The sequence below is a fragment of the Macadamia integrifolia genome, chromosome 3 (assembly GCF_013358625.1).
Source record: "Macadamia integrifolia cultivar HAES 741 chromosome 3, SCU_Mint_v3, whole genome shotgun sequence".
NCBI classification, from domain to species: domain Eukaryota; kingdom Viridiplantae; phylum Streptophyta; class Magnoliopsida; order Proteales; family Proteaceae; genus Macadamia; species Macadamia integrifolia.
The window spans coordinates 15,639,655-15,652,514 of NC_056559.1; the positions used below are offsets into that span (position 1 = coordinate 15,639,655).

General features: G+C 37.1%; 1 protein-coding gene across 1 annotated transcript; it reads left to right on the forward strand.

The window, feature by feature from the left end:
* Window positions 1-3,866: 3,866 nt before the first annotated feature.
* Window positions 3,867-6,912, forward strand: LOC122072749 (probable amidase At4g34880). Its single transcript, XM_042637149.1, has 5 exons — window positions 3,867-4,403; window positions 4,493-4,707; window positions 4,958-5,200; window positions 5,338-5,536; window positions 6,397-6,912. The coding sequence occupies exons 1-5, from the start codon at window positions 4,083-4,085 to the stop codon at window positions 6,754-6,756; spliced, it is 1,338 nt and encodes a 445-aa protein (XP_042493083.1). The 5' UTR covers window positions 3,867-4,082; the 3' UTR covers window positions 6,757-6,912.
* The last annotated feature ends 5,948 nt before the right edge of the window (window positions 6,913-12,860 follow it).

The following is a 12,860-nucleotide window of genomic DNA, read 5'->3' on the forward strand; positions in this document are numbered from 1 at the left end:
ACGGACAAGTTTAATGTTAAACGGGCTTTAACCGGTTTTTAAACGGGCCCTCTTTAAAATGTGCTATTATATTCCGGCCCACTTATGCAAGCCCAAAAAAATGACAATAAATCAATAAATGATACAAAATATAACCATTATTTTAAATGTGAACATGTCTTTACTTTTTAGTTTTTATTCTTTAATTTGGGGGGTAAAATAGGTATTCTACAATCATTAAAGGGTCGGGCCAAGTCGGTGCACAATAGGCCGATCTCGGTCAGGCGTTATTCGGTCGGTCTCGGTCGGGCACCCGACGGTTCAAGTAGCAAAACCGAGACCGACCATTTATAAACGGGCCGGGCTCAAGCCCGACACATTTAATAAACGGTCCGGGCCGGGCCGGTCTTTAAACGGTCGGTCCCGGTTGGTTTACCCGGTTCGGGCCACAAATTGACACCCCTACTTACGACTGTCAGAGGGGTTGGTTGGATAGGGTCTGAATCATGAACAGACATCATGTTGGGATCACCAGGTTCAACACTAGGAAGAGTGGAGGGATGACCAAAAGAAGAGCGAGTCAAGACCATAGTATGAGAGCTACTTACTGGTTGAAGACACGAAGCCGAACTGAGTTGAGTCTCTAATGATAACCACGCCGAAGTGTCGAAGGACAGACTTGCTATGAGGGAGCTGAGCTGACTAGATCTCTCAAACAAACACGAAGTCTTCTGTGAAGAAAAGTACCCTATTTATAGGAGATATAGGCGATGAACGAACGGCTGAATTTGGCCGAAATCAATGGCCACCTAAAGTGGTCTCTTCGCCTGCCCAAGGTGAAATAATGGCAGAGCGCCACGTAGAAGAAGCAGCTCATTTCACACTGAATGGACAACACACACCATACGAAAGTTAAGATTGAATTAAATGCTCTAGCAGACCGATTCGAACTACTAGAGCGGGGGGCTGGTGATGAGGCCGAATATGTCGGCATCCTCAGCACGACTGAAGCGTGTATGCAAACCTGGACAGATGGATGACATGCCACCTCAATTTGGCTCATGGCCAACCTCTACCTCGGTCTCTCCTTAGGCCTACCTACCACCTTGGGTTAGCTCATAGCCGACCCATCACCTCAGTTCGACATGCAAAAGTAAAGCACCCAGAAGCGTGCGCACGTCCCCTCCTACATTTAAGGGACGTGACCCCTGATTATAGGGGCAAGACTCAAGCCACTGGACGTCACTAGAAGTGTCCACCCTTCTCACAACTTGTACTTTCAAGATGAAAGAGGAATATTCCCAGAACATGCCCTGAAAATTGAAATATTCCCAGAATCATAGAGCCATTCCCCTCAAGGACTCTACGCCTAGCAGGACTCTTCACAAACGTCTCTCCTTCTCTCTCCATCAGCAGCCTATAAATATCAAGGTAACCCTCTATCAAAGGGAATCCAACACTTTTTCACTAAAAGCTCTATTAAGTAACTATTGTGGAAAAATCTGACTTAGGCATTGGGTTAGTCTGGCCCTCCCCTGTCTCCTCTTCTGTGCAGATCTATTAGAGCATCAGGAGCTGCAAAGAAGATTGGCTGATCAATTTTTACCGCATCAATTTGCTTTTCACCTTAAAAATTGGTGTGTGCTTTTGTGATTGGTTTGACTTGATTTATATGTGCTATAATTTTTGTGTGTATTGTTTGTTATTGTGTATCTCCATAAACTTACACACAGATTGGAAAAGTATAATTAAAGATAAAAATTAAGAAAATCAGATACTTGTGATTCATTGCGTTTACTTTAGAATTTCATCAAAGATCCTAGAGAGAATATAATAAATGACAATTGGCCCTCCATCCAGCTTTTGCTTTTCTTCTTTTAGTCAAAAGAAAGATGAGTTCATCCGTGAGGCTAAACGTAGAGGTTATCCTTTGACAAACCTGTGTCTATTACGTGAAGGAATTTTCGTACTAATGCCCCTCAAGGTATCAAATAACTTGTAACCTTTTTTTTCATGCCTTTCTAGTATGATTAAAAAAAAAAAAATTAATGAAAGTAGTATTGTCATCTCACATGTGTATTTGAAAAATATGTATAACAATGACACCTTTTGAAATGGCACATCGTGGTATTGATGTCAGTTCCAAATTATTTCTTACAACCCTTTTCTACTTGTATCTTAGAGAACTTTTGGAAATAAGATGAGGAATAATTAAAATAATGTGTCAAGCTCTAAATACACCTATAGAGGTGTCATTGAGATACTCCCCAACATGAATCACCCCTCTGAGCTCAGACAATGTATGTCGATTGTCATGAGTCACTCAAGACCAATTTAAAAATGAAAATTTTCAATTCTATTACTCAAAACTATTAAATGCAATTATAGATTATTTACTAGAATATCTGCTAGATACAAGATACAGAAAACTGGTGGCTTCTACTCTATGTACATGCTTAACAATATTTGCACATATGAAATTTCTCATGCTCCATGCCAATTATTCTTTCGTTAGTGCAATTTGCATGCCAAATTTGGAAAGATTAAAATTAAGCAAAAATAGACAAAAATGAAACAAAATCAAATAAAGGAGTACTGTCAGGGAGGTTGTTCCGTAACCAACTTTTATACAGAATAGTATAGTGAAGAGGAGAAATGAAGTTTTTCCATTTTAATTAATTCCCTCACATTGTTTTGGGCTTATGAAGTGACACTTGAATATTAATTAATTTCATGCCATATTAGTTTGTTGTTTTACTTGAGTCCTTTAACCATTTTATTGATGCAATTTTGATACCCTTACCGTATTTTATATAGAAAAATCTCTTAAATCTAATAATATTTTGAAAATCAAGTCAGTGTTATAGTCTATGATTAATATTACTTTCATCTTTAATAATATACAAAACAAAAATCTGTCCGTCCATGTCTATGGTAGTAGGTAGATAAGCACATACCAAAATATAGGGGCGTCAATCGGTTAGTTCGAACATGTTTTAGTCGGGCTTAATTGAGCTTACCCACATATAAACTTGTTTAAGTAATTGGGCATCATATGCTAGGCATGGTCCTATTTATAAACGGTCGATTAAGTATCAGTCCGATTGAGCTCTAATCAGACTTTTTATGTGTGAAGGTAAGTGAAAGGGTTGTATTCAGGCTTTAAACGTGTCAGGTTAGTAATCCGTTAGTGCCGGTAGGGTGTCTGTCGGGTTGCACCCTTGCACTGGGAACGATCGATATAAACGGACTAGGCTTGAGCCCGACAAGTTTATTAATTGAGCGGGACTGGTTTTGACTTTAAATGGTCGAACTCAGGCCTGACTGAGCTAGCAATGTTGGCATATAAAGTGTGCGTTCATGGGATCTCAACTCAAAATACATTATGGGAAAATGTTTTCTATGAAAGAGTGTGGGAGTTGAGACCAGACACATGAGGTGCTTAAATGAATGACCCACCCCCTATGAATGCCTACCCTATTAATGCTCCTACGTGCATTCTCATTGACTAATGTGCTGCTGAAGAGGCTCCACTACTCCCCGACAAAGAACTCTTCCCCATACGTTCTCCTTTTATTGGCCCACGATGTGGCCTCAGAGTTTAATTCTCTTTTAGATTGGCTCATGACCTTTTCAATCCTCACAAAGTCAACTAATTTATAGATTCTTTCTTATGTTTGACCTTAGAATGTTTCCTCTAAAGCCTATCTTTTTAATTAGATATAATTCCAGCATGATTATTACTCACAAACAGGTCCACTATCCATATTTTGGTGAAGAAATTGAAATGATTTTTTCCAAGAGTGAAGTGAAGGAGAGTATATATATATATATATTTATATATATACCCAAACTAGATTGCCAATCTTCTTTCCACAATCCATATGGCTTCTCACCCTCACAACCCTATTCTCCTTTTCGGGTTGTTACTTGTGATTACCTGTTGTTCTTTTGGCATCAATGTCTCGGCCGCCAGTTTCTCTATTGGGGAAGCAACAGTGCCAGAGCTTCAGGCAGCCTTCAGGCAGAACATTCTCAACTCTACAACACTTGTGATATACTATCTTTCTCAGATCGTTGCTCTCAATGGAAAGATTCGGGGCATGATTGAAGTGAACCCAGATGTGCTCTTACTAGCTCAGTTGGCCGATGAGGAAAGAAAGGCTGGGGTTCCAAACTCTGGGACTGGGCTGCATGGCATACCAGTATTGCTCAAGGACAATATATCCACCAAGGACAAGCTTAACACCACCGCTGGCTCCTTTGCACTGCTTGGTTCCGTCGTCCCTCGTGATGCCGGTGTGGCGGCGAAGCTTAGAGCCGACGGCGCTATCATACTGGGAAAGGCCGCACTTAGTGAGTGGGCTCATTACCGTTCTGCTAATGGACCCAATGGTTGGAGTGCCCGAGGTGGACAGGTTCTGGTGAGTCACAACATAGCTGAGTTATAATCTCTCTCTCTCTCTCTCTCTCTCTCTCTCTCTAATTTGGTTGTATGATGATATAAGCGCAGAATCCATATGTAATGTCGGCTAATCCATGTGGGTCAAGCACCGGATCAGCAGTATCAGTGGCATCAAATATGGTGGCAGTATCACTAGGAACAGAGACAGATGGTTCAATCCTTTGCCCGGCCTACTCTAACTCAGTTGTTGGAATCAAACCCACTCTTGGACTCACTAGTCGAGCTGGAGTTGTTCCCATTAGTCCAAGGCAGGATACAATAGGGTGAGGACTTGTAATTTCTGCACCAAATCCATGCATAGGTGGATTTGACGTTACCCTCTTTATATGGGATCCCACCATTTTAAGGGTGTTCAGACGCAATTAATCTATAGTTGACTTATGATCTAATACCCCATAGATAGAGAGATCCCATATGAATAGAAAGTTATTATATGGAAAGAGGATCAATACTCATATTTCAATGAGGGAAGTAATCTAACAAGAATTTTTATATAATTGTGGAGTGAAATAGGCCAATCTGCCGCACAGTGTCGGATGCAGCATATGTACTGGAAGCAATTGCTGGCTATGACCCTTACGACAACTACACTTTAGCAGCATCAAAGTACATTCCTCCCGGTGGCTATGTACAATTCTTGAATGTAAGCGGACTTGAAGGAAAGAGACTAGGAATAGTGAGAAATCCATTCTTCAACTTCACCAATGCTTCCTATTACATGACCCAAGCTTTCGAGATGCACTTCCAAACCCTACGGTACTTAGCAAACATTTCACTAGAGAGGTTTCAATTTCCTTGTTAAGATTGATCATTTTTGTTCTTTCATTTTGGTTGGTTAACCTAACTTTTCATTACCTTATGAACTTACTTGACTTCCAAAACCAAAATAAAAGCAATAATGGTGCAATTTTGGTGGACAATCTGCAAATAGCCAACATTAGTGCGATACTGAATTCAAGCCAAAGTGGAGAATCATATGCATTGTTGACGGAGTTCAAGATCGCCTTGAATACTTACTTGTCAGGGTTGGTTGCTTCTCCGATCAGAACACTAGCAGATGCAATAGCCTTCAACATGAACTACTCTACCTTGGTAAGTCTCATTTTTTATTTATTTCAGGTTCTGATATAGTCTGAATAAGATTTTAGGGTTTTTTTTCAATCACTTTTCCTAGTGAAGTAAAATCCTAAGTTGGTGAACAACGAACTTGGTACGAGTCGTAAACTTGGACATCTTAAGTTCGACTCCCACTAGGCACATCTTGGGTCACTCGCACAGGGGTGTTTAGTGCTCCTCACTACTTTCAGTGAAAGTTGAATAGTTCTCATTCAACCCAGATATTCATGCTGTTGTGGGGTCAGTATCGGCTCGTGGGACTAGTCAGGCCGAAGGCCTGGATACCCGTCGTTAGCAAAAAAACAAAAAAAAATGCTTCACTATTTGACATAAGGAAATGCATAAGTTAATCCATGTGATAGAAGAATATTGATTAGGTCAATCCACATGTGGGGATGGTGGGGACACAATCCCACCCTCCATCCCAACGTTGACACTCTAGTCAATGGTGTGTCAGTGCTAGGATGGAGGGTAGGGATGTGTCACCATCCTTTCCCACATGGAGACCTAAGCCAAACTCGAGAGATAGGACCAGACAAGCATTTCATTGGGACAATTTCAGCTTACAATGAGTAGAAAAGTAACTAAAATTATAAAATATGTTATTTTTTTATTTTATATTCCTCTCCATCTCATGGCATTTTGGTACATAATTTTACTAAAACTTAGAATCAGAGTTTGAACAACTTTGCTTGCTTATTTTGAACTAAATTTGACCACCGAGACTCATATGGGATCCTCTATCACATGAACTAGCCCATGTACTATTTAACGGCAAATAGTAAAGTATTATACTTCAAGCAATTAATCGATATACTTTGATGGGTGACATGCAGGAAATGATTCCACAATATGGCCAATCCCTCTTTTTAGCAGCTGAGAACACCACTGGTACTAGCGATCCTTTATATCAGGCAGCACTGGCAAATATGCTGAGCTTGACAGAAAATGGGTTTGTGAAGCTAATGACACAATATAATTTGGATGCATTGATTACTCCCAACTCCGGTGTCACTCCTATGCTAGCAATTGGGGGGTTCCCAGGAATTACTGTTCCGGCAGGGTATGCACCAAATGGGGCACCATTTGGCATCTGTTTTAGTGGGTTGCAAGGTTATGAACCAAGGTTGATTGAGATTTCTTATGGCTTTGAGCAAGCTACAAAGATTAGGAAGCCTCCATCATTCCTCGTTTGAGACCTTCTAAATGGTTGATATTTCTTTTTAGAATAATGATGGATAGATTCAACTTGTAATGGATATTGGGTTGCAGGGTTATGAGTATAATGTTAACCCCCGGATATAAACTACCATTTATATATGCTTGTATCTAATCGATCATTACGGTTGGAGCAAACAACCTAGGGATCCCCTTTTTTTGTTAAAGATCAGCAAAAGATTATATTAATAAAAAGAGCTATGCAATTATACTCCTAAAAAAAAAAATCCTACATAATGGCGCAACTCTTACATATAGATTTTTTTTTTTTTTTTTTTGGGGGGGGTGGGGGTGGACGGGGTGGAGGCTCCAAAACTATTTTGGTCTTAAATTTCAAGGATTTTTTATTTTAAACACAAAAATGGTAATATCATCATATTGTTGATTAGTTAACCATTTTGGGAGAGGAAAGAATTTCATTACAAAAGGGTAACATATCGTGGTTGAGGATCAACAACATAAGCAATACAAAAAGTTGAAAAATAACTTTATTTTATATTTTAAGGAGTTTTTGCAAAAAAAAAAATGTGATGATACCTTGACCAATACACTTGGTGTTTAATGAGGACTCCACCCTAACCATATGGTTGGAATATTCTTTATTCCGTCACTCAACCATGCTTAAGCATGCTTTCTTATCATCTCAAATAAACAATAAAAAATAAAACTATATTATAATGTTCTTTTTTTTATATATTTTATAAAAAAAAACAAAGCGTGCCAGTAATGAATGGAATAACCTGTCATAGATAATATATCTCCATTGACTCATTGAGAATACTCAAGTCATACTTGAAATAAGCATCAAATATTTTTGACTTATCAAGAAATATATCAAGGAGGCAAAGGAAAAATAAATAAATAAATAAATAAATAATAATTATAAAAATCAAATTTGTGTCGATCACATTTTCCGTCAAATAAAAAGATACATCCCATATAAGCACATCCTAATTAATAAAAGGTTGTTCCCATATAAAAAATGTATATATTGTTCCCATACAAAAATATATTCCTATTTTATTAGACATTTAATGTGAAACCATTATTTTTTTCCTCTTTCTCTAAAAAAATGAATAAAGGAAGAAACACAAAAGAAGAAATTAAGGCAGACAGTTCTCTTTCTTTTCTATTCATTCATAAAGTCTATTTGAGAGGAGATTCTTCTACTTTGTTCTCCCTCGAGACATAGCATTACTTCTGTTTCCACTGAAGCGGAGTAGATTGCCAAGAAGTTCGTTTGGGACTCCAGTCTTGCATTTTCTATTGTTTCCCATTTACAGAATGAAAGCAATGCTACTTGGCTTGCTCTCAATAGAGTCAAATCCCCTTGGTATCTTCTTTCTCAATGTAATGAAATTGACTTGATAGTAATTTTTACTCCTAAGACTACATCCATTGGTCCCAAATCCCTTATATCAAAAGTTTTCTTCAGGAATGACTTGGTTTCAACAACACTCTCTTGTGATGACCCAACAGTCATCAAAATAAAGAGTGATCACCACTACTGAATTTTCGATTACTTTACTGCAAACATAACTTTCTACTTTGTAAATTTTGAAACCAAATTTCTTAATCACTATTTAGAAACACATTATAGGCCATGTAGTAATCCCAACTTAGCAAGAGTGCTAAAGCCATACTAAAAGTTTGTAAGTGACCTTGACCTTAATTTACTCGTGCAAAGGAAAATCCATCAAGAGTTTCCGTTGACATTCCAAAATGTTTATGGATCTACCAAGGCTCCGTTTAATTGTAAGGAAATTAAAGGGAAGGGAAAGGAAAATTTTCTAACCTAAAAAAGAAAGTTTTGTAATCATTAACACATGTGGTTATATCAATAACTCCTCATCGTTCCATGTTTGATAATTAAATTCTACTTTACTTCCTTTTCTATAAAATGTAAAATAAATATTACATGTAAAATGTATCATTACTAAATATAATAAAAAATTAGTTTATACTATCACATGAGTAATAATTTACAAAAAGTTTCTTTTTTAATTTAAAATTTTTCATTTTCCCTTGTAATCAAACATAGCCTAAAGGAAATTCTCTAACCTCTTATATATGGAATAAGGTGTATTAACTCATGGGAATGAAATTTTGTTAGAAACAATTTCTAAAAAATATACCAAGGGCCATGGCTATTATTTTTTGTGCTATTGACATAGCAGTTTGCAAAGCTCTGCATAAGTGTCTGTTCCAAAGGCCTATCATTTTTTTTTTTTTAATGCATATTTAGGATGGAAAGATAAAACTGGAAAAAAAAGACAAATAATATAAATCAAAATAATGAACATGAGGTTTTTTTCTTTTTTTTGGGGAGGGGTCTCCCTTGGACTTGAGCCATTTGCTACAACTGACAGGCATAACCATGCTAAGAGATGCTTCCCCATTAGGAACATTATTAGATACTTGTAATTCATTGCATATATTTAATTTGAAAATCCATCTAAATATCTTAAAAAGAGCAGTAGAATTTGACATTTCCCATCAAGCTAAGACAATGTATGCCAATTGTTGTGAATCACTCAAAAGGCCAAGTTAATAATGAAGTTCTCAATATTGCTCTTCTGAACTTCAAACACAATTAAAGTTAAGAAGAAAATGCATGATATAAGAGGGAGACAGCTGGGAGCTCCTACTCCACGAACAGGCTTAAAAATAATAGCACTTAAGAATGCTACATGCCAGCCATATTTTATGCAAGTTGCATGCCAGATTTAGAAGAAAAATATAATTACTAAACGAAATTAACAGAATTAATCAACATTCAGAGAAGAAGAAAAATACAACTTAATAAATATTTCGCATTTATATTTGAAAAATGTACAAGTTATTTCACATGTATATTTGAAAAAAATTATGCTATTTCATATGATAATTTTTTAGAATGATATAATGGCAAGTCACTTTCAAATTATTTTGAAAACTCCAATTTAAAAGAACTTTTGGGAATAAGATAAAGGGCAATAAAAGAAATTTAAAACATTTCACTTCATCATTTTGGTTATAACGAGATGCACCCATATGGCCACATCGGACTCCTTTCTGGCTACCTATTCTTCTTAATTACTCTGGGAAGCATCAAAGGTTATTCATGGGCAGCAGCAGTATTCTTGGGGAGCTTGTTCTAGATGGCATAGTATAGTTAAGAGGTAAAACAATTCATTCCATTCTAAATCCCCTTAGTATTTTGAATTAAGGTGACACTTCAAGATGAATTAGTTTGTCAACTAAATGAAAAATAAAGCAAACAAAAGAAATTGAAAGGAGTCATGTTATTACTTTGGAAAAAATCTTATTGTAAACAATATGGTGAAATAGAAATTATAAGTTTACTTTTTTTCCCCTTTTAGTATAAAACACCTTTTTCAATGAGAGTAAATCATGTCATTTCACATGTGTATTTGAAAAATATGACAGCTTTTAATAATGACGTAATGATTATCATTTTCAAATTATTTAAAAAATTATTTTTATCCCTACCTTAAATAATTTTTTACAAGAAGCATCCAAAAGAAAGTTATAACTTCTCACTTCACCATTTTGGAGATAACAATGAGCTTCCTATTACTTTGGTTAATGAATCATAATTTTTGAGAATCAAATTGGTACAATAGTTTATGGCCAATATTCCTTATATCTTTAAACAAAATACTCTTACATCTTTTAATTGCTTTATGTCACTATTAGCAATTTTCACTAAAAGAAAAATATTACTAATTAGAAACCAATAATGATATATAAAAATCTTCCTATCCCTATCTATGTGATATTGCTTACAAAATCACATATACACATATCAAAATCCTCCAAACAATCTAAATAAAATACACCCTTCCACCCTATTGTTAGATGTGATAACAACTGTTTTGATAAGGGGAAAACATTCAAAAACAAAGGCCTTTTCTAGGTCTGTCTGCACTGGTTAATTTTTCCAAGTTTATTATAACTGATTTGTACGGAAACAACATCACAAGAGAAGAGATTGTACAGATCGACCACTCACATATATTTCAAGTAAAATATTATTTATCTCTACTATTTTATAAAGTTTTTCCGATGATTTTATATAGCTAATGGGAATCCAGTGTTCATTATGTGAGAAGGGTATAAACGCTCTGCAATGAGGTTCACCTTCTCTGCCTCAGGGGAGTGAAAAATTCACTCTGTACATATTTTATCCGCCGTTTGTGCGTGTTCTATTTCCGCTTTTGTGTGTGCCTTATCTCCGCTGTTTGTGTGTGTTTCCCCCCAACCCTTTTCTTCTCCTCCTGTTGAGGGTTTCATCATGCCCCTTGGAATTCTAGCTAGCGACGGTGACGACAGTGAAGAAGATGAAGATGGAGAAGGAGACGGAGATGAAAACAACCCTTCTGTCTATAATGGAGGAAAGTCTGAACATCAGGCGAGGGTTATCTTCTGCCCAACTTCATTTCCGGTGTTCGAATCTGCAGATCTACAGATCTTCTGTAGATCTTCTGTAGATCTGCCATGATTTTCAGCATGAAGCAGGAAGCGCAGTGGCCGACTTCAACAGACCCAGTTCTTTTCGCAGCCACCGTGGTTGCATTTTTTTATCTTCATCCGACGACACCGTTGCTATCGACGATGAAGAAGACGTTGCAAATCGTCTGCCTATCCGTGAGCTGTATCATACGAACAATGGTTCGGCCTTGATCCTTCTTATTGTTGCCCAACATACTCCCTGACATACCCTCCTCCATCTCCTCTGCCTCCTCCATTGATGTCCCAGTTACCTTCTTCACCATTCCCACCCAACACCATCTCCATCTCCATCTCCATCTCCATCTCCATCACCACCACCACCACCCCCACCCCTGCAATCACCGCTTCCATCAGCAACTTCCCCATCTCTGCCATCATTTTTTCCATTTCAGCCACCACCATCTTTTTCACCATCTCCTTTGTAGTTGAATCCATCGGTGATGAGAGGTGTTGTGAGTGATTTTGTGGCAAGCAGTGACCTTCTACAAGTATTAGAAGCGGTTGCCCAAGGATTTTCGATGACGACTTTCCTAGTAGGAGAAATGTTTGATGTTTGCACTTTTCGATCTGAACTTGGTCTAGCCATCACCGATGGATGCTCGGTTGCCAATGGCATTAGATCCATCGGAAGAGGCAGTCGGTCTTTCATTGGGCCGTATGCATACTATGACAGTCTATGTCTGGCATATGTTGGGCACATGCATACTATGATACTTCGTGTTTGGCACGTGTTGCTCTTAAACCCATTATGACTCTATTTCTCTCTATCGTGAAAGAGTTACTGAAAGTTGTGTTTACAACTGTATGTCTAGAGTTATTGGTTTTGCCCATCCCCTATCTTGGAAGGTCCCATTAATGACATGTACAATGGGTTTGCCATATTCCACTCCTTTGTTTCTTGTCCTATGCACTAAAACCTTGTGTAAATGTCTTCTATCTGAATGAATTGACGTTTACTAAAAAAAAAAGAAGGGTATAAAAGAATCTATACAAAGATACTGTAGCAATCTTTTTCCCATATATATATATATATATTGGTCTATTAGGTGGCTCTAGAGTCAATTTTCTAAGGTCAGCAAAAGCCTTTTCTCATTTACCTGAAAAATATGCATTTTTCTAAAACCTCTAAGGTCAACTAAATCTTACCACTCAAAATAAAGTCAAAAGATCAACTATATTTATAGTTTTTTTTTTTTTTTAAAGGTGATCTAACCTCTTGTCATCTTGAGCTATTAATTCTTATTTCCTTTTGATGATATAATTTCACACCATGATTTTTATTAAGAATCAAACCTATTCTGCTGATATTTTGGTGAATGAATGAAAATGGATTTTTTCGTGTGAAGTCAAACTAAAAGCATTTCATTACTAAAAAAAAATTTTAAAAAAACTAACTTTAAATTGAAGATAAGGGAAAAGGAAAGATACACGCTTACACATGTTTATACAATACAAGTGGGCATGAAAAGACTACGCTATCCCCACCCCATGCACTAAACGGTTGAAGATATTTCTGTGCCACCTTCCATTGGTCTGTGCGTCAATGCATTGCTCGCGCAAACTGATA

What these genes read in the sequence shown, in the direction of transcription:
- LOC122072749 (XM_042637149.1), top strand. Translation starts at nt 4,083, where the DNA reads ATGATTGAAGTGAACCCAGATGTGCTCTTACTAGCTCAGTTGGCCGAT. An exon ending in ATGCACTTCCAAACCCTACG is followed by an intron (nt 5,201 to 5,337) that starts GTACTTAGCAAA and finishes CCAAAATAAAAG; the next exon opens with CAATAATGGTGCAATTTTGG. An exon ending in ACATGAACTACTCTACCTTG is followed by an intron (nt 5,537 to 6,396) that starts GTAAGTCTCATT and finishes GGTGACATGCAG; the next exon opens with GAAATGATTCCACAATATGG.